The 22,414-nt window shown below is 41.3% G+C and overlaps 1 protein-coding gene across 2 annotated transcripts; it reads right to left on the reverse strand.

The window, feature by feature from the left end:
* Positions 1–535: 535 nt before the first annotated feature.
* Positions 536–22,214, reverse strand: LOC132110984 (collagen alpha-1(IX) chain-like). 2 transcript variants are annotated; one of them, XM_059518137.1, is made up of 27 exons: positions 22,076–22,214; positions 21,323–21,439; positions 20,556–20,679; positions 19,179–19,572; positions 13,047–13,124; positions 12,862–12,963; positions 12,730–12,783; positions 9,008–9,061; positions 8,877–8,930; positions 8,730–8,783; positions 8,507–8,560; positions 8,350–8,403; positions 8,200–8,253; positions 7,611–7,664; positions 7,483–7,527; positions 7,345–7,398; positions 7,199–7,252; positions 6,724–6,777; positions 6,509–6,580; positions 6,389–6,424; positions 4,855–4,899; positions 4,729–4,761; positions 4,293–4,439; positions 3,185–3,361; positions 2,222–2,312; positions 1,039–1,116; positions 536–909 (listed from the first exon to the last, which is right to left on the reverse strand). In XM_059518137.1, exons 2-27 carry the CDS (start codon positions 21,384–21,386, stop codon positions 644–646), a joined length of 2,346 nt encoding a protein of 781 aa, XP_059374120.1. In that variant the 5' UTR covers positions 21,387–21,439; positions 22,076–22,214; the 3' UTR covers positions 536–643. The 2 variants fall into 2 exon arrangements, with proteins under 2 accessions (XP_059374120.1, XP_059374121.1); XM_059518138.1 differs by lacking the exon at positions 12,862–12,963.
* Between the last annotated feature and the right edge of the window lie 200 nt (positions 22,215–22,414).

Raw genomic sequence — 22,414 nt, forward strand, 5'->3', positions numbered from 1 at the left:
AATAAAAACAGCATTTATTGAAAATAAAATTGAGCAATTTGCCAATCTTTTTGAAACTACATATACATTTGTTCCTAATATAATATATGCATACTTTATCTGTATTAGCCTAATGAAACTTAGCAATTTCAAGTTGTTGCAGTTTGTTATAACTCAGCATTTTTCAAAGTTAAATAAGTGTTTCAGTCTCTTTTGATGGACACTGTGACGAGTGGGTTGGGGCCGAGAGCCGTGGGAACAGGAGCGAGGCCGGTGGAGTGATTGGAGATGAACGACACCTGTTCGACCCACCGGTCTCGAGTCCCACGGAGGAGATGGAAGGATATAAAACAGGAGCGACGACAGTGAAGGACGAGAGAGGACCAGGCCTGGGTTTTAGTTTGTGTTTTGCTTTTTATCTGTGTGCGTCAGTCGTCCGTGAGGGGCTGACGCGCTGTTTTGTATTTATTTTGTCATTATTAAATATCAGTTGATTGTCCGCCGGTTCCCGCCTCCTTCTTCCCATAGTTATGGAGTGTTTATCATTACAGACACATTTCAGTTTTATATTTACATTAATTACCATTCATGTCACAGTTTCAGTTTCTAATTCTTCTGCCATAATACTATTCACACGTCCCTGTCTGAGCTTTCTAGGGTGCATTCATTGTCGTCCTCTAGACCTCTGAGATGCCCATTGAGGTGAACTTTGGGGTGTTTGTTGAGGTGCCTGTAGGGGCGTCTGCTGAGGTGCTTGTCGTGGTTGTGCATTAGAAGTAGCATTGAGTAAGGCACACCCAGATGTAAGACAGACTCCAGGAACTCCACGTAGTCCAGGATGGCCTCTCAAACCAGGCTGGCCAACATGGCCTCTCTCACCCATCTGACCTGGTTGGCCATCAAATGCCCGGCCAGGTCGCCCACGCTGACCTAGTTATGATATGTTAAAAAAATGAATGAAATGCTGCATAGTCTACTAACATGCCAGCGAGACTCTCATTTTATCTCATGTAATGTTTCTATGACAGGAGAGGTTAATTTGTTTTTATTATTTGTTACCCTTTGGTCCCTGCTCCCCAGTATGGCCAGGAAGGCCATAGCCTTTAGCTCCCTTGTCTCCTGGTTCTCCACTGTCACCTGTGGCAAACAAATTAAATTAAAATGAACAACCATCTCAAGTGCTAATAGATGTTGGTGGAAGTGATGTGAAGATTGGATCATTTAACTGACTGTTTTATGTGAGCAAATCTTTTGTTCATTTGTCATGTGATTCGTATTGAACAATTAATTAATCGTTCTTTATACTTAATGTGTGTGCTGAGGTCATTCCTGAATAAATGTGTGACACTGTCACACAGGACACATGTTTTAACCTGTTAGCCAGCACCCCCCATTATGGGACTCACAGCTGAAAGTGCTCTACCTAACTTAAAATTGTAACAGTTTCCTACTTCAGTGTGTTACAAATATAATTTTGGTGTCTTTGGAAAGAAGACACTTTGGGCTGATTTGATAATTAAAAGTTATAGACACGTATAATTTTTTTAACACACTTATTACTGAACACACTAGTTTTCTATTTGATATAAAAATACTTGAAATGAGTCCTGGAGCAATCTAGAAAAGTAATGGGTTGAAAGTCACATGTCTCATGAGTTTCTATTTCAAATCTGAATATGATATCATGAAAAATGAGACTCCTGTAAATATTTTTCTGAGACCCTGTCTACACCCCGACCCCCCTAAATATAACAAAATATTTACCAACTGTATTGAAGGCTTCTACAAACTATTTAGTCATTAAACATACCACTGCATAGTTTTTTTTCAATTATAAAACACGAAACAGAAACTTATACATCATATAAGTGATTTATTTGAGCAATAGAAAATTCAATAAGAATTATTTGAGTAAGAAAAATAAGAATAATAAAAAATAAACAAAGATTTAACTTTGTATGCCAATTACAGAATATCCTGAAATTGCTAGAAATGCAGCATTTACAATGAATTACAATGCAAATTAGTGCTGATGTGCGATAACACAGCCAAGAGCAAAACAGGCAAATACCCTTCATAGCATTATTGTTCATCTGTATCTTGGCACATTCTTAATTTGTGACTTATTATGCCATCTGACATCAGTGCAACTGCATTTATTTAATGTGGAGGCACCAACATGGTGGACCACCCTACTGGTACAATAAGCTACCGTTTGGACTAAAGTGTGAAGATGGTTTACCTGTTGAGCCCTGTCTTCCTTGGTCACCGGGTTCTCCATAGAATCCCTGCTGCCCGATTTCCCCCTTAAGACCATCAATGCCAGGATCACCCTACAATAATGGTATTTGCAGAAATAATTGCAAAGTTTTCTTATTTGCAGTCCCCCTGAAGCAGCCTTGTTCATTGGATAGAAAGAGACTTTTGTGAAAAATTTGTTATTTTTTTACTTTTGCTATTTGGAAAATAGTAGCTTAGACATTCTGCAAAACATCTTATGCGTTCCAAGGAATAAAGTCATACTGGTTTGGAACGACATGAAGATGTGTGAATGATAGTGGTGAATGATCCCATAAGAATTCTAGAGTCAAAATGTCAGTAGATTTTTTGCTATGCTGATCCTGAAGTTCTGAAAAAGGAAAACCTCTTTACACCCTGTGCAGGTTTCGTTTTTGTTTTTTTTCTCTCACAACGCTAAATTTTACAACCTTTTACATTTTGCATATTTAAAATTTGAGGCTCTGTGAACTTTTATTCGCCTTTGGCCCTCTTGAGAAAAAATGTTCGAGAAGTCTGAAAATAGGTCTGCTTGAGTAATATGGAAAGGCTTTCCACTCTGGTAAAGGTGGGATTCTCTCCAAAAACCATTAAACACAGAGCAAGTGCCTCGTCTGTGACTTCCTATTTGTCTTCACGGAGACTTGGAAATTCTGAATGTTGTAATTCCAACCTATACTGCCAAACACTGCTGCATGCTCTCTAGAGGCCTTCACACTATGTACATATCAGACTTGACCTAGAAGAAAGATGATGTATAGACCATGTTCTTCCTTAGTTTACTATGGCAAAAACAGGTTTAACGTGTGCTAACTGAGATGTCTAAAAGAAACCACGTCAAAATGCTTTTTGTTTCCAAGGTCTAGCGAAAATTGAGACTGTTCCCGGGTTGTTATGAGGGGATTCTTCTCGGAGGTGGGTAACTTACTGGAGGTCCAGGTGGTCCTTTTGGTCCTGGGGGACCTGGAGCGCCCATTGGCACGTCTCCATAGAGCGGACACACAGCTGCACAAGTCCTTTTCACAGAGTTGGCAAATGTGGACATCTGCTCTAGCACCACCCTCTTGCAGACCTCGATAACATGTTGAGCAGGAAGAGTGGGGCCCTAAGAAAGAGATCATTACCATTGAAACACGGAGCTCAGATCAGAGCACTTCTCGCCTGTAGTAGTTTGAAAATGGGTGGTTGTGTAATGAAGGAGAAACAAATACGGCCAACAATATTTCACCAGCCTCATTATGGATTAACAACCACACTAAATGAAAACCTTGCCCTGAGCTGCAGAGAAGGCCGCACTAATGAGAAAGCGTTTACTAGCGATCTTGACACCAAAATGGTTACCACATATTTCATGCATGCTACGCAAAGTGCCACAAGGGCTGAATCTCCCAGAAGTTTTGAAGGTTTTGTCTGAAGGTGATGCTTGTTAGTCGGCTGGTGAAATTCAAACGTAAATAGACATTCAATTAATCTTAAATAAGGAGGAAAGGTTGAATTCCGTCTTTCGTATGGACCTTCGCTTTCTTATGCACCCTCAGTTGCTTGTGGACCATAGAGTAAGTCCATATATCTGTTTAAATGAAGAGATAGCTGTATGTGGAAACATAATAATATGTTTAGTCAGAGAATTGTATACTATAATAATTTAGTTTATGATATTGTAATGCATTGCAGTGTATTGTGACATATAACAACGTGTTGGCGCTACCCAGCCCTGGTTCTGTTTCACTAACATAACATCTAAAGTTACCAATGCTGTATATCATCAAAGGCTGCATTTTTTATTTGGCTTAAAAAGACATATTTTGTCTCCAGACTGTCCAGCCCTTATACACTGTAGAGCAGTAAGATGAGGCAGTGCCTTTACTGGCTGTTTGAAATAAAAGGGACAAGAATTTCTTTTCATGCATGTAAAGTCTTCTCTAGATTTTCTCTAGTTAACAAGGTCAGTCTCTTCCTCTTTGTACTGTTTCCGACCATAGCATGCAACAGGAAAAAGATTTGTTATGTGTTGTGAGTTGGATTTTCAGACTTACTGGTGGGCCTGGTGGGCCCTGAAAGCCCACTGGACCACCGTCTCCCCTCACTCCCTTGGAGCCTACAGGGCCTTTTCTACCCGATTCTCCAGCAGGGCCTCGCTTTCCTCTACTTCCCTGTTGCCCTGGAACACCGGCGTCTCCTGTCTGGAAAACAAACAAATACAAACACATCCATAAACAAGCAAGTTCACTTTTATACTATGTACACAATGATATCTCAACAGAACATCTGGAAAGAAATACAATATGTAACTTAAACAATACACTGATGTGGCAATCAGTTGCATCTTTCCAAAACCAGCTTTGTAAATGTAATCCAACTAGATTTTTGATGCTGTTGTGGACATACCAGACCCATCGTTGCTAATGCTTAGAAGTCATCTCCATGGTGTTAATTAAACAGAAATGTGAACAATCTCTGAGATGGTCTTACCCTGCCTTTAGGTCCTTTGACTCCCTTTGCACCCTGTGGAAACAATGTGGCGTTGTGAGAAACTAGAACCATATGATAATGGAAATGTGTCAACAGGAAATGAAATGCATTTGAGTCAACAACTACCTTTTCCCCTTTGCTTCCCTGGACCCCTGGAATGCCAGTTTCACCCTGGAAGATACAAAAGCAACATTTGCAGTTGCCTTGTGGTTTTGATCCAATAAATGTGATTTGTAGTTCAAAATTAGTTGTTGAGAGAGGAAACCCTGAAATGATGGTTATGCTATTCATCACTCTGTGTTTGTGTGAAACAAAAGCTGTTAAACTCAGAGGAAAACCATTTGGTGTAATGTTTCCTAATCGGAAAATTGCCCTGGAATTTGACACATTAGCCTGGGATCTAATTTTGTGCACTCTGGCTCTCAACTACTATACAGATGCTCTAAACAACATGATGTTCAAAGTGTTTTCTACAATGTTCCTGCTACTAATGACTATTTTTATAATTCTTTCTGGATGGGTGTGCATTTGAACTCTAGATTGAAGGTCCCATTTCTTTTCCCAAAAAAAAGAATAGTGGCAGGAACAAAAGCAATACTTTCCATTTTCTAACCATGTATATTACATATTACATAATAGAACATGTTAATACAGCATCAGGATGTTACCTTGATGGCCAGTTGTTCAAATTTCACAAAATATGTTCTGGTAAATGTGTCTTTACAGCAGTTAAGGGTCATCTGTACTTATGGCGATCTAATGTCTAGTGGTTATCTAATGTTTAGATAACAGATGACCACCAAAGGAAAAGGCATGTGATCTTTCACCAACTAATGCCCCTGTGAATATTTAATTATTTTCATATATGTTGATGAAAAGTCTTGTCTGCAGTGACAGGTTTAAATGAAGTGTGGAGATCTTCTCAGAAGTTTAGATATCAGTGGAGGGCTGATGCTGGAATGAGAACAGAGCAGCCAACAGTTTCAGTCTAACACACTTTGTAGTGTGACTGCACCCAGAGCCAAGACATTGTATAAGAGGCCAAAGACTGCTGTGCTAACCAGTTAAGAGCTGTGCTGCTCAGACATGACTACAGTGTGAAAACATGTTCTGTGCTTTCAGATGACGATGGGTACGTGATGGCTTTTCTCCATTCACTTTTTTTGTGAATGGGTCAGTTCCCCATTCTCAATAGGATGTTGCAGCAATTTGTCAAGGATTAAAAAAATGTGATGACACGTTGTATTAGTATACATTTTACAAGTATTTAAATGGTTGTCCAACACATCAGAGGGTTTTCTGGTCACTGTGAATGCTCATAGCACAGTGATTCAATATCTATAGATGCCAAAAGCACTCCGAAAATGCCTCATTTCCCCCCAAATTTATTTTAGACTCTGGATCCTGGGATATCTGTCTACACTAAGCCAATACTGACACATGATCTTATAAATCCACAGTTTTCTGCACTGAACTGATATATAAATATCTTAGATTTGCAAGACAAGGATCTATAGGATATGATTTACATCACACCCCATCCCCAGCCATGTGTAGCCATTTTATATCTGTTTGCAGCCTCTTGCAGGATTCAAAATGCCCTTTTAATGAGATAAAATTATATTATATTTGGGTTTCATAATTCAGTGGAGATCATTACCTTGGGGCCAGGCCTGCCGGGTATTCCCATGTGCCCCTATAAAGACATGGCATGTTTTAGCATTTTGGAGGGCCTGAACTTTTATTTCAAAAGCTTTGGAATATTTGGAATATAGCTCACCGTTCTTCCAGGGGGCCCAATAAATCCTGGTCTTCCTGGTTTTGCAGCGGAGCCCTTGTAACCTTGAAGCCCCTGGAGATTATAGCACTTAAATCTACCAGAAGGCAAGGTGGATTTTTTTATGTCATAAAAGTCTAAGGTAAAATATTAAGGTGGTATTTACAGAAGTCACATATAGCTCAGTGCAGTGGTCATGTCTTCACATGAGCACTTACTGTTAGTCCAGGAGGGCCCATTTCCCCCGGAGGCCCTTGTTCACCTTTTTCACCCTGTTTGAAATATTCAAGCATGTTATATAAGCACACACAACTACACCTAATCAGACAGATGTTTCTATAGAGATGGGAGTCATAAAGGACTTTAGCAATAGTTTTTCCATTGCTGATTTCCTTAGATGATTCTTTCAGCTTTTTAAATGTAGTTAATAATATTACATATCTTAAACTTAAACAAACAAAATAACGATTTTCAATATAGTAAGTGAAGAACTGTTCTAACTGATTTTCACTGGAGATAACTGTTTGATAGTTTGAGTTCTGTGTTGCTCAGTCTTTTTTTCATCAAATTCAGGCTTAAAACTTTAAACTTAAACATAATTTTGCTGTGGTCCTGTACATTTAGTAGCTAAATAGCAGTGTAAAATGCAATTGTGTGTATCAGAGGATATATATATGTCAAGTGTTAGGGTACCCTTTCACCAACTTGTCCATGTCTTCCTTCAGGTCCCTGTGGTCCTTGATAAGCCTGCACGTGGTAATACCATGAGATCATATGAAAGTGTGGGAAAGTTATTTCTGAAGTTCCGACAAATGTTCAACTGAAAGGGCTATCTGTACCTCAATTCCAGGATCTCCATCTCGTCCTGGCAAACCTGGATCACCAACTATACCCTGAAACATTCAACACAATCAGCACTAGACTTTTAACCTATTGGTCAACAAAGTATTTGTCACAATGGTTGACAAGTAACCAACCTTTCCCCCTATCCCACCAACATTTCCTTTTGGGCCTTGAATACCCTGTGAAGAGTAAAAAAGATATGTACAGTACTTCCAAAGGATTGTTTAAAGCAACATGATTTTGTGACAACTAGAATACTTACTAGCTTTCCCTTTTCTCCAGGTGTTCCTCGTTCTCCAGGATTTCCCCCAATCCCCTGTCACAGATCAGAGAAAGAATATAAACATGCAGTCAAATTCCCATGACGTTTGTATGATTTAAAAAAATAAATAAATAAATTAGAATATGTATGTGACCTTAGAAATATTTAATTGAGCTTTAATTTTCCTCAAACCACCATATTGTTCAAAGCTGGCATTTGTAAACAATGTTGTTGATGTTTAAATTGTGTCCTTGCAGACAGTTTCATTCCTCCTCAAACCCCAAAAGATTAGGAATTTCAAACTTGTGGTGTTTCCCTGAAGTTTTTCTTCCATTTACCAGCCTGTAACTTTTAAATAATAATAATAATAGTCTTTATTTTGTTTATTTACAAAGTTTTTTCCCCCCTTTCTCTTTTGATTTTGAGATCAAATAAAACCCAAACATTTTTTAATGAGATTCACCCACCAAGTTCATTTCACCTTGACCTCCATGAATAGAAAAATGCGCACATTACATTTAAGATAAGTCCATGGGTTTTAAATGTCACGCAGCACAATGCAGAAGACCCCAGTCTGTTTTTTTTTTACCTGGCGACCCCGTGGCCCTCGAGATCCTTCAGCTCCGGGTAAGCCTTCATTTCCCTGTTCCAAGAATGAATGGGAATTGTGAGATTTCCAACTAAACAGCAGCAAATGTTTTAAAGACAATACCAAACCAGTGTGAGGGAGAAAACATACCTTCACGCCCTGATAGCCCACAATCCCCTCATATCCCCGTTCACCTGCTGCACCCTGGGAGATGTGGTGGGGAGTGAAAGAGTCATTCATATCCCCAATTACACAGTCCATCTCACATATATTTTATTGAAGCAAAGTGTTTTCCAACAGAACTTACAACTTCCCCCTGCTGGCCAGTTTCACCCCTCTCTCCAGGTGACCCTCGCACTCCCTTTGATAAGATTCACAACATACATTGCATTGGTTACCTTGATGTGCTCAAGCAATGAGCAATTGCATTACTTTTTAATTCTGAAAAAATTACTTAGAACACAAACCACAATATGCAAGCTTGTGCAACCAACTTGTGATTTAGTAGACTACACTAATGCTGATTTTACCTTATGACCTGAAGCTCCTTTTAGCCCTTTCAGGCCTTCGGGTCCTCTGTCACCCTGTGAGAGAGAAGAAGGTTTGTTATGGCAAACCTTTGAATGCAAAGCTATGAGGCCATCAAAATGGTTCTCTGCAGTCGTGTGATGTATTACCTCCCGGCCTCGAGGTCCTCTCATGCCCTTTTCTCCTTTGATGCCGCCTTCACCCTGTGGAATGCAAGTTATCCATTGAGTGGGTCTGTACAACAATGCAAACCAAGGGACTGTACAATGAAGCCACTTACCTTAGGCCCAGGTTCTCCTATATGCCCATAATCTCCATTTTTCCCACGTATCCCCTGCAACAAGGTTTGAGATGAATGCTTGCACAATTGCTTGTAATTGTAAATAATATGTAACAACGGCAACAGATGTAGACTTTAATTGGCCAATAATGTTGTCCCAAGACATAAAGAACTTGGTTTATGGTGCTGGAAAAAGGCAGCATGTGTTCCACTGTATGACAGCCTGGAGCTACAGAATGGCAGAATGGAAATGGTTCCCTCCATGTTGGTATAAAAATGCACTTGACAAAACAGGATCCTTAGTCACACAACTGAACAACTGCCAGGAGACATTTAAAAGGCAAACAGTGGAAGTCTAAACTTCATTAGCCCTGTTTGTTTCCTTGCTAATTTACTTCTTAAAAAGTAAAAAACACAAATTGCAACAGTGTATTATCAACATGTTTTATGCTTCAGAACAGCTGCTCTTGCACTACAGAAGTGAGATTTATATGGTCTAATCATTTAATATAACTTAATTCCCTTCTTTTCTAAGCCATTATCAAGTGCTGCTTTTTATGAACGAATCATGGGGGATACATTTCTTGAACGCTGCCAGTGTGAAAGCTCTGCTCAGCTCTGCTTATGCTTCCAGTGTGGCTCGGGAGTGAGACCTGTTCACACACTTCCCATTAGTAATAATAATAATAATTCTTTACCTTTATATAGTGCTTTTTCTGGGCATTTAAATCGCTTTACATAGTAATCTCCTCAACCACCACCAGTGTGCAGCATCCACCAAGATGATGCCATGGCAAGCATATTGTGCCAGAACGCCCACCACACACAATATTATTGGTGGAGAGGAGACAGAGTGATGAAGCCAATCAGCAGATAAGGGGATGGTTAGGAGGCCATGATGGTCAGAGGCCAATGGGCAAATTTAGCCAGGATGCCGGGGTTACACCCCTACTCTTTTTTGAAGGACATCCTGGGATTTGTAATGACCACAGAGAGTCAGGACCTCGGTTTAACGTCTCATCCAAAAGAAAGTACTTTTTGTCAGTATAGTGTCCCCGTCACTACACTGGGTTATTGGGACCAACTAACACCTCTTCCAGAAGCAACCTAGTTTTCCCAGGAGGTCTCCCATCCAGGTACTAACCAGGTTTAACCCTGCTTAGCTTCAGTCTTGCAGGGTGATATGTCTCCATTAGTCTCCACATTCTGTCACTGCTCTTTTGCAAAAGGCTGAACTTTGTTGCATTGAAGTTGCTTTGCTAATGACTGGTCATTATCAAATGCTCAGTCACTTAACATAATAAGCAAGCAGCTCCTTCACTCCGTTACATTCTGTGCTACAGCCACACTGAGCAATTGGTGGAGTAACCTCTGGGAACAGGGGTCCACAAAACACAGTTAAGACTTTTACAAACTCTTCCTGGTACATAAGAGACCACACACGGCAGCAGATGTACAGTGTGTTTGCAGGGGGAAACGCACTCAGTAACCCCCAGTAGTAAACACAATGGTGGCCCTTTGGCTGCATATTCTATCAGACATATCCATGCCTACAGTGGCCTAATTGTACTAGATTATCAAAGTTGTGGGCATGTATCTGGGTGAGTGAATGTAGGAAGAAAAGAAGGAACGAGCATGTGCTTTTTTAGAGAGGGAGAATAGATTCTATGACTGACTGACAGAAGCATCTTCAATGTTAATACTTGAAAAAGAGCTCTGTTACACTTTGCTGGGCTGACTTTTAAATATATTATTCCAGCACACCACTGAGAACTGGACTTAGATCAAAGATGTAAAGTAGTCATAACTCTGGAGTGGAAAGACTCAAGTTTACCACCCAAGGTCACTCACGAACTTGAACTTTGCTTACATAGCCCAAATGTATACAAGTAATTGGATCCTGATGCGCTATGCCATGTCCTTTAATTAAGCTGATCGGCAGAAATTGTACTGTATATTTGCAGGGCCTGTTTGAACTCTAATGGCTTTGCTCCCTTTGAGTTTGTCTCAGAGAGTCGGAGACTGACGCCACAACTGATTTTCCATTTATTTATTTATACCACTGCTACTCAAAAGCAAGCGGGTGTACCATAAATATAATGATTCTGGAAGCTGTTTAAATATTTTATTCTCACGTTACACATGGTGTGTCATAACTTTTCCATCAGAGTGCAACAGTAGGGTTCCGGAAATAAAATACTGTTATATTTTTCCACATAGAATTTGTTTTAGTATGATAAAACGCAAACCTTTCAAGAACTGCTATTAACTCTTAAGTTGTGAAATTAGTGTTTTAGAAGCCACAAACCAAGGTTCTTTCAAATGCATGGGATGAGTAGTATTTACAATGTGCTTACAGTGCTTACAGTAAATTAAAAAAGTCGTAGCATTGTTCTTCCTGCTCCTATTTCCAGTTTTTGATCCAAATTGTTTTGGGGACACTGTCAAAGTTGACATTTTTGCTTAAATTTTAAATGTAAATTTTGCTTCTGCTTTTGTCCATCATGACATCTCACAGTGTTGCTAAACTCATGAGATGTGTGTGTGTTTGAAATCTGACCCAACTATTAAGACATGAAGGATTTCCAAAAGACTGATTTTAATCAGATTTCAAGCCACATATGGATATGGTGTGGATCAGGTTTGTAAAATTGGGATATTATGTGGTATTTTTCTGTTCAGACTAAAATCAGCTAAAGGGATTTGAGTCAGTATATGCTGAAAGTGTTTTTCTGAACAAAGCCAAGACAAGCACTTAGAAACCTTCCCAGAAAACTAAAGATGGTTGAACCTTTCAAGAAATTTAGAATTTAGACATATTTAAGATAAGTGACAAGAAACCTTTGAGTTTATCCCAAAGTGTGGAGGTTTTGGCTGATTAGTATGCTACTGCTAACCCTTTTTCTATAGTCATCCATTAAATGTAGTCTGGTTATATAATCTAATCAGTTCTATCATAGTAGATATTTTACCGTTATCTATTTTTTTTAGGTTCTTAAAAGTGTGAAATGGCCACCTTCTTGTGCCATCAATCTATAGGCATTGTTACTATGTCATGTTAATGTGATTAAGCACATTACATTTACAGCTCAAATTATTGGCTGAAAACCTTCATTACTTCATGACCGAAGATGGCAGGTTTAAAATGTCATGCTTCGAATTGTAATTGCACCATCCAAGCAAATACTATTTAGATGAATGGCAATACTAACATAGTTTTCACCAGGTATTATAGACCTCATCGGTTTAATTACTCCTGCTGTGCACAGGTGTTCTTTTTACATTCTTAATTCTTTCACGTAATTATAACACATAAAATATGTATGATGGGCTTTAGCTAGCATACTGCAGCAACAGCCTATCACTGACAGTAATTACCGCTGCTGTCAGTAAAAATCTGTCACAGGATGCTCTGCTGTCTGAGACAAGCCACAGTGTTTACCATTTTCTCAAGCAAGTCCTGAATCTTGTTTCCACCATTCTTTACTTCAGTAATGCTTCTACTTCTATTTTCCACAGCTTCACTTCACAGGCTGGATCTATTCCACGTTAAACCTCTTCTTTCGATCCTCTCTGCTTGCTTTCATTACTGACTATGCATGTTTGTCCATTAATACCCTCTTATTAAACCCTATTGACCATTGACTACTGCTTGTTGTTCGTCCAACTCAAACACTACAGTGTTCCACACTACGATGAGAGATTTCAGACAGAATTCTTACCCAGTTTCCCACTCTGCCTGGATCTCCCGGATTTCCTGGCAGGCCTCTGTGACCCTACGGAAGAAGGACACACTTGTTGAGATTGCATAACAGAGGCTGATGTTAGGAAGAGTAAACTTTGACTTTGGCCACCTTGGGTCCTGGGCGTCCCTGGACACCCGGCTGTCCGTTTACACATTTACAAGTGGCTCTTCCTCTTCCTGCAGTTAAACCAATCTCAGCATATCCTCCGCACTGTTGAGGAACAAGCTGATGAGAACAAGCTGAAAGCTCATGCAGAAGGGGGCAAGAGCCCACACACGGGGCAGCTGACTCACCACACTGGAAAGTTCACAGCAGCCTTCAGAGTATGCTTGATCAGCATCACAGGAGACCTCCATCTTTTGCAGATCCACCTGCACAAGCACAGAGGTTCAATGTATAGCCTATCAATGTTCTTTTACTTAGTGCGCCTTTGCAAACAAAAATTCTTCTAAACTAAAAATAAGAGAGTATACATTGTCTACTTTTTATTTAAGTATGCTTCGCTTATATTTACTTGACTTTACACTAGTATACAAAAAAGTCAAAGTATATTTGACCTATACCTGTTCTCAGTTTTTTATGATCGAGATATTCTAGGTATAATTAAGTATTTTAAGTATACTTGGCTTGCGTTTACTCTTTTTATAGTGTACATTTGGTTTATTTTATTTACAATTCCACAGTGTGAGTAAACTACAATTACAATATGAACAGTATGCCTTAAGAGTTCACTTGTATAGTTGCAATTGTACATATTTAACGTAAAATAGTTGTGTATTCAAAGTCTGCTCCCGTTGCACATAAATGTATACGTTTTAGTGCTGCCAAACGATTAATTGCGATTTATCACATACAAAATAAAAATAATTCTTTACATAATATATGTGCATGTATTGTTTATATTTATTATGTGTATATAAATACACAAACATGTATATATTTTACAAAATGTATGTATATATTTATATTCATACATAATTATTTACATATAAATAGAAATGTTTTATATATAAACAAAACATGTTTTTCTTAAACATATACATGCATGTGTGTATATTTATACATACATAATAAATACACACAGTACACACACAAATATAATGTAAACCAAAACTTTTATTTTGGATGTGATTAATCATCTAACAGCACTAATATGTTTATAAACTAAAAAAGTTGGCCAATTTAGTCTCAATGAAAATAAAAATAGTACACTTGTGTATACTACTAGTATACTTTGAACATAAAGCATACTTGGAAAATATACTTGAACTTAAGTTCCTCTTCAGGAACTCAAGCTGCATTGAAGTGCTACGGGGAATGCGTTTAGCGTGAGCGACTCTGAATATCATATCTAATCTGTTTTATAGAAGAACGTGACGTCACGAGCGGGGTGACGTAAGCGACCAGGAAACTATAAAGGCACGAGCCATGCAGCTGGCATCAGCTTTTTTTTCACCAAGCGCCCAGTGTGCATGTCATTCTGTCTTGTAAGTCTTATTTATTGTTGTTTGTCACTATTAGCTCCTCAAAGAGTAAGCAATAGTCAAATAGCAAAGCTAAGACGAGATCCAGATCGCGTTTCAGATTGTGTGTTCCATGCTACATCACAAGTGTGACACACGGTCTGTGCGCAGTCTGCCTGGGATCGAGGCACGCTGTTTCAGCTCTTGAGGAAGCCAACTGCCTGCACTGGTATAAGCCAGTGTGGACGCTTTGATCCCGGAGGACTCTTCTCGAGAGGGAGTCTTCGCCAGCATTCCTCGCGTTGTCAGTCCCGCTTTCGCCGAGGCAGAGCGGCGCCAGCACTCACTGGGTTCGCAGATAGATCTGCTGGAGGGTATGGAGACGGGTGCGTCCCTATCTCCTATCTCACCCGCCAGATCTGCCCGATCTCCGGGTTCGGAAGCCCGAGTGTTGCGGTCCTTCCCCCAAGTGACGGCCATGACGCACTGCCTTTTTTCCTCCGAGGAGATTGAAACAGAGGGCGTCGATGAGCTCGCAGTTGCATAAACATCAGTTGCTCAGACAACAGTTGCAAAAGCATCAGTTTCACAAGCATATTATGCCTAAACTTAAGGAAAAATAAGGGGAGTGACTGTGCTTCTCGCATATCTGGGGACAGGTTGGAGACGGCTCTGCCTATCTCCACCCGTGTTCCCTAGATCTAGAGTTCGTTCTCGAGGTTCGGAAGCACGCGCAGCGGTTCATTCCCCCTCTGTGAACTCCCAGCTGCAGCTACTAATCTCCGAGGAGATTAACACTGTTTGTGTGACTAAGCGGCTCGCGTGCTGCCGAGGCAACGTGTGTATTACAACATTTTCAGTTTTGATGTGAATCTTACCAAAACCAGACCGTCTTTACTCCTCTGATTGGTTAACTGCATTAATTCTGAGGAATTAAATTCAGTATTTATCTGACTATGAGAAGTTAGATATGAATTATATCAACAAGGCAGACCGTGTTTACTCATCTGATTGTTTATTTGCATTAAATTATGAGGAATATAATGACATTTATCTCACTCTGAGAAATTATATATACTGGAGGGGCTGCTGGGCGAGAGCAGCCCTCTCAGTCTATCGTCTGAGCCAGGGTCTTCCCAACCTAATGTGGATCTGAGGGCCGTACTTCAGGCTGGGAGGTCCTCTGCAAAGAAGTCCTGACACGTTTCGGTCACGACTGCAGGGCGGCCCCTACTGGAGTAGAGTGGCGTACACCGCATTACACGGTGCCCGTCTCGCCTCAGTGCCCTCTGGGGGCAGGAGTTCCAGGGCGGAGCGACCTCCAGCGAGCAATGTCCTCAGCATTTTCTTTCTGCCCGCGTGCGTAGCGGAGCTGAGATGCTCGCCGCCCCTTCGGGGACCTCTTACACCAGTCTCGAGAGACAGATTCCCTTAGTAGATTATTTAGCAGTGTGGAAACTACTGCCAAATGTATCTCAATGGGTCCTGCTTACAGTAGAAAAATGCTACCGTATTCAGTTCGGCTCTCCACCGCCGAGATTCAATGGGGTTACTCCGATGTTAGTCGGCCCAGAGCAGGTTCTGATTATGGAACAAGAAGTAGAAACACTATTAGGAGAATAGGGCATTGAGGTGGTCCCTCTCAAGACAGGGAGTCCGGGTTCTACAGCAGGTATTTCATAGTTCCAAAGAAGGATGGGGGGTTGCGTCCAATCATAGATCTGTGGGTCTTAAATCGATCAGTTATGAGACTGAAGTTAAAAATGCTCACGATCACGCATGTTGTAGCTCAGATCAGGTCCGAGGACTGGTTTATCATACTCAAAGATGCATACTTCCACATATCCATCCTTCCACAACACAGGAAGTTTCTGAGGTTCACTTTCGGGGGCGAAGCTTACCAATATTGAGTACTTCCCTTTGGCCTTGCACTCTCACCCCGCACGTTCACAAAATGTGTAGATGTGGCTCTGGTTCCTCTGCGCATGCAGGGCATCCGCATTCTCAACTATATCAACGATTGGTTGATTTTAGTTCAGTCAGCAGGTTGCGGCTCGATATCAAGATGTCGTTCTCGCACATATGGGGGAGCTGGGTTTGAGACTGAACGCCAAGAAGAGTGTACTTTCTCCAGTTCAGAGAACCACCTATCTAGGCGTAGTATGGGATTCGACCGTGATGCAGGCACGTCTGTCCCCCGCTCGTATCGAATCGATCCTCATCTCAGTCAAGAGAGTCAAAGAAGGTCACTCAATGTCAAACAATTTCAGAGATTGATACCTCTTGGCCTGCTGTAAATGAGACGCCTACAGTGGTGGCTCAAGACCAAGGGATTTTCCCCGAGGGGCAATCCACTTCGAACTATTAAGGTCACGCGGCGCTGCCTCCGTGCCTTGGAAATGTGGAAGAAACCTTGGTTCTTAAATCAGGGGGCGGGTTGCTGGGAGCTCCTTTTCGCCGTGTTATACTAGCGACGGATCCATCCCTCACTGGTTGGGGTGTGGTCATGAGTGGCCACCCTGCCCGTGGTCTGTGGAGTGGTCGCCATCTGACATGGCATATCAATTGTCTATAGTGGCTAGCAGTTTATCATGCACTAAAGCACTTCCTCCCAGACCTAAGAGGTCACCATGTGTTGGTGTGCACCGGCAACACAGTGGTGGTCTCTTACATCAACCACCAGGGAGGTCTGCATTCACGCCCCTTGTTCAAGCTGGCGCACCAGATCCTCGTGGGGTCCCAGAGCAAACTCCTCTCATTAAGAGCAGTATATATTCCTGGGAAACTAAATATGGGACTGTCGAGGCAGGGGCCGAGGCCCGAGGAATGGAAACTTCAACCGAGGTGGTGAAGCAGATATGGAGAATTTTTGGCAGAGCTCAAGTAGATCTCTTTGCGACTCAAGAGACATCACAATGTCCCCTTTGGTTCTCTCTAGTTCATCCAGCTCCTCTGGGACTGGACGCTATGGTACAGACCTGACAGAGGCTTCGTCTGTACGCCTTTCCCCCTATTGCTCTGCTCCCGAGAGTTCTGGCGAGAGTACGCCGGGACGGGGTCCGTTTATTGTTAGTAGCCCCGTACTGGCCGGGCCGAGTATGGTTCGCAGACCTGGTCAGGGCAGGGACCTACTCAGGGCACGATAATTCACCCTCACCCGGAGTTGTGGAAGCTGTGGGTGTGGCCCCTGAGGGGGCACAACTCATAGCATCCGGTCTCTCAACCGAGGTTGTTGAGACCATACTCCAAGCCAGAGCTCCCTCAACGAGGAAACTGTATGTCCTGAGGTGGAAACTCTTCACCTCATGGTGCAGAGACCGCCAGCTTGACCCAGCACACTGCCTAGTTGGTACAGTTCAGGAGTTTCTACAAGCCATGCTATCTGCAGGGTTGACCCACTCCACACTGAAGGTTTATGTGGCGGCCATTGCGGCCTACTATGTCCCTCTTGATGGTCAGTCTTTGGGAAGATACTCCTTAGTTACACGTTTCCTCCACGGTCCGCTGAGGCTGAAACCTCCAGTACGGTCCCGTATTCCCCCGTGGGACTTGGTTGTGGTGTTAGAGGCTCTTTGTAAAGCTCCATTCGAGCCAATACAACATATATCAGACAGACATCTAACCCTCAAAACTACCTTTCTGTCGGCCATTACCTCTCTGAGGACAGTTGGAGATCTTCAGGCCCTCTTAGTGGCCCCTACTTATCTTGACTTTGCATCTGGCATGACCAAAGCATTCATATACCCTTGAGCAGGATATGTTCCTAAGGTTCCCTCTATCACACCACAACCTGTAGTGCTGCATGCCTTCTGTCCTCCTCCCTTTCGGGAGCCTAACCAAGAGAAGCTAAATTGTATGTGCCAAGTTTGAGGGCTGGATGCATACGTCGCTTCTAAGCAGACTGTTAGTCGTTGGATAGTTGAGACTATCAACGCCACCTATGAGTCCTCTGGTCGTCCCCACTGTCGTGAGCCAAGGCTCACTCTACACGGGGTATGGTGGCCTCCAAGGCCTTTCTAGCAGGTGTGTCCATGCTGGACATCTGCAATGCTGCGTGTGGTCTACGCCTTCTACTTTTGCAAAGTTCTATGGCTTAGATATGCCAGTCACTCCAGGCGCTGCAGTCCTCTAGTCCTATGCTGTGCTCTTTGGATACACACTAGGCAGGGATTTGGTAGTCTGGCAGCGTGGGTACATCGTTCCCCGTAGCGCTTCGATGCAGCTCGAGTGCCTTAAGAGGAATGTCTCTAGGTTACGTATGTAACCCTAGTTCCTCGAGCTGCGCTCGGGGCCATACCCCCGGCACTCCTTGATGGTACTAAAAGCTGATGCAGGCTGTGCGGCATCAGCTTGCGTTGTCATGGACATCACAGTCCTGAGACGAATGTGCAAAGTCCGAACTACAGTACCAAGGATGCAAGTCCAAAATGTGCGTACTTTGTATTGAGATGTCACCAGACTATTTGCCTAATCTTCCCGGTACTTTAGACCGCGGTGGAAACACAGAAACAACAGGTCTGGGAGGTAAATAGTTCCTTGGGAAAAAAGTGCCTGGTACAATTGTTCCAGGTAATTTCGGTGGAAACGCGGAATAATATATATATATATATATATATATATATATTTTAAATATGTTCTTTTATATACTGTTGCACTTCAGGTGTCCCGAGTTTGAATCCTGGCTCGCGAACCTTTTCCGATCCATCACCCCCACCCCACCCTCCCCTCCACCTCTCTCTCTCTCTCTCTCTCTCTCTCTCTCCCTTTCCAACTTCACTTCCTGTCAACATAGTGTCCTATCATAATAAAGGCAAAAATGACACAAATAAATCTTTAAAAAAGTATTTTTGCATTCCCCAGAATTGATTGGATCGATTGAGAGTAAATAATGACAGGATTTCCCCTCAACCTGTTCCTGGTAAACCTGTTCCTGGTATACCTGAGCTTGTCCCTGGTACTCACCGAAACAGAACGGTCACCTACTGCCCTCTTGACGATGGAGGTAAAGCCTTGATGGATCACGGACCGCGGCTCATCTAGAGGCTCCACGCTGACCACCTCACAATCAACCAGCAGCTTCACCCGCTCTCCTTTTACACTCAATGCCAGCTTGTGCCACTCACTGTCAAAGAGTTTTTTTACCCTCTGGAAGGTCCGCAGCATCTGTGTGCCTTGCGGGCTGGTGTAGAAGAAGTCCAGGGTTTTAGTGTCGCCCTGAAAACGAAGGCCCACCTGCTCCCGGCCTTCAGGATTGCTGACTTGCCACAGATTCCAGGATGTTTTAGCTGTGTCCTTGGGAACTTTAAATGTGGCGATGACAGAGTAGTCAGATGGTAGGCCACCTGGGTAGATGTTGCTGGATGGAGAGATGGGTGAGAACGTATGTGCAGTTCACAGAAAACAGGAAAAGAGAAATTAATAAAAGGGATATTTCAGGGCAAACAAAGTCAAAGAAGAATCAACTGCTAAACATCTCCAAACAACACAAAGCAGTGATGTGAATCATTCACTAAGTCACTCGTTAAGTTGTAAGAGTCACTGAAAATTTCCCAACACTAGTGTAAAGTATGTTTGAAATCCGCAAACACATATCAAAACACCCCATGGTACATGGTGATATATATTTAGGTACCATACTGAATTGTTACTATGCTAATATACATGGTAATAACTTGATACATGTTGGTACGTTTTATGTTTAACAGTGGTCTTTCGCAGTGACCTTATTTGAAGTTTTGCATTAATTTTAACCAAATGGTGTCCATTTGTTTCCAATTTAGTTTTCTACCCCTGTTTGTTTTTAAAAAGAACCGGTTTATTGAAATTAGAGGTTAATGTTTTCAAGAACAATGTTAATTTACACACAGTGTGGTTCCACAGTTCTCTCGTTTTCTCTTTTGATGTTGTTGATCACATTTTGCTTCGACATTTGGTGGTTGTTTTACAGTCATGTACTTCTCATGATTATTTGGTCAAGTAGGGGATGTAAGTGGGAGGTAGTTGCGTATAGCATTGTTGGCCCACATGCACAAAAGGAAAGACCAAGCACATGCTGTAACCACAGCTGACACACAGGAACAGATGCTGATGCTTGAGAAAGAAGTGCATATAATGGCAACATTTCAGGACAAAGGAATAGACAGCTTGGTGTATCCATGCTATATAACTTGTGAGCATATATCTGATAAAATTCAAATCAAACCTCAGATTATAGTAGTGGAAGTTTCTGGGAAGCAGGATCAGGAAATGAGAGATATTGTTTGGAGGCGAGCATGATTACACTCAGTGGAAAAGCAGAAAGAGTGGAAAAGTATTATGTCAGAAGCACGATATAAATACCTCGTGCTCCTCTTGAGGTGGAGGGACGGGTTAACACGGTACGCCACCGCGTCAGGTTCAGACCCATTGACCCTTCTCACCCCTCTAGACTTGGACAAGCCAAACTCTTCCAACAGGTCATATGCTAAAAATAAAAGCACATGGGCTGCTTAAAAGTGGGAAAATGTAAGTCCGATTTCACTCTGTAATATTACGAACTGAATTTTAAACCAGTAAATGCAACTGAGGCCAAGATTTTCATTATTTACAGTGGTCTTACAGAGTTTTTGGATTTACTTAAGCTACAAAACTTTGATGGCATTTGACAGTAAAAATGAAAAATAAAAAACTGCAATAAATTAATTTAAGTCTAAGTCATGATTTTTTTTCTCTAGTGATAGGCACTAAAGAGAAAAAAATGGAAAGAAAAACCTAATGGAAACATTTGGATATTTATATTGAATCTGGACTAGGAATTAAACTGACAGATCAGTTTCCACAAAAAAAATAGAATAAATAAATAAATAAAAAATGACAGAGACAGAGTTCAATCTTCATCAAGCAGCCCTACTGCGCCGAAAATGATGTAAACTTGTCCATGCTTCCCTCTGCTGGTCAATAAGAGGAGCAACCCTACTCTTTCATAGTCGTATTGATTTCACTGTGATACCTTGCTGTCTGATTGCCATGAGAATCTTACTTTCTCTTCAAATCTGAGGTCCATTTCATTTACGATGAAACCAATATTCTGACATGGTACTGAATTTTGCATTCTGTTAGATTCTTACTTGTAGGTAATTCCTGACATCTGACAAGGCCAAAGACAGCCAGCAGGACTGTAATAACCAGCATTTTGTTTAAAACTGGATCTTTGGAAAATGAAGATGGCTGGAATTTAAATGTGCCTGTAAAGGGAGAAAGGTTGCAAAAAAGACTGAACACACAAACTTTATAGCACTGACATACAATATAAAGTAGACTATTTAATTGGACAACAAAATTGCTACATTTGGTAAATGCCCACTGAAAATACAAATTTCACAAAATGGAAAACAACAGTATACAGCACAGGCAAAATTCTGCTATTAACATAAATGTGATATTTTCAATTCCAAATGCATTTTAAATGAGGAGATTTCTGCTGTCAAATAACAAGATGCAAGATGCAATTCACATTTTCTCCAAAACTTACTTGTACCTCATTACATGAATTTCTGTTATGATTAAACACACAAAATTATTTCTTTGTAAGCACTCTTTTAGTGTAAATATTTTAGTTTTTCTTAAAAGGAGCTTGAAAATCTAGGACAATCAGTGCTGAAAAAACACCAATATATACATTGATGGAATAAACAGTACAGTATATTTGTATTCAACTTCTCAATATAAGCCATAAATCATTTATGCACAGAACAAACACTAAATAATAATGGTTTAACACTGAGTGTGATAATCCACCTTCAGAAGTTCACATTTTAAATGAACCTAAAAGCATTTACTTTTAGTTTTCTATCTGCAGTAAACATACGTCCTTTACTTACATATTCTTCTGAAGCAAGTTCACTGCAGATTGTTCCTTGGCTGTTCTTGCAGTGATATAAAGGCAATTTTAAAGAAGCATCTCTGGTCCCAACATTGACTTTCAGTCTAAACCTGATTAGAAGAAAGCGTGATCCATGAGCTCCACTCCACCCTCGGACCCAGCAGGCCTTCATCCCTGCAGCACATTATCCTATGCAAACACTGACCTCCACATTCTTCACACAATCATTCTGCAGTCAGATGTTGCCATTTGGGGATGTTTTTAGCATGTTGGTGTGTTTATGGTCATTTCAGTTTTAGGCAACTGCATCATGCAAATTTTTGCATATTCTATGGCT

This window comes from Carassius carassius, chromosome 30, assembly GCF_963082965.1.
Source record: "Carassius carassius chromosome 30, fCarCar2.1, whole genome shotgun sequence".
NCBI lineage: Eukaryota > Metazoa > Chordata > Actinopteri > Cypriniformes > Cyprinidae > Carassius > Carassius carassius.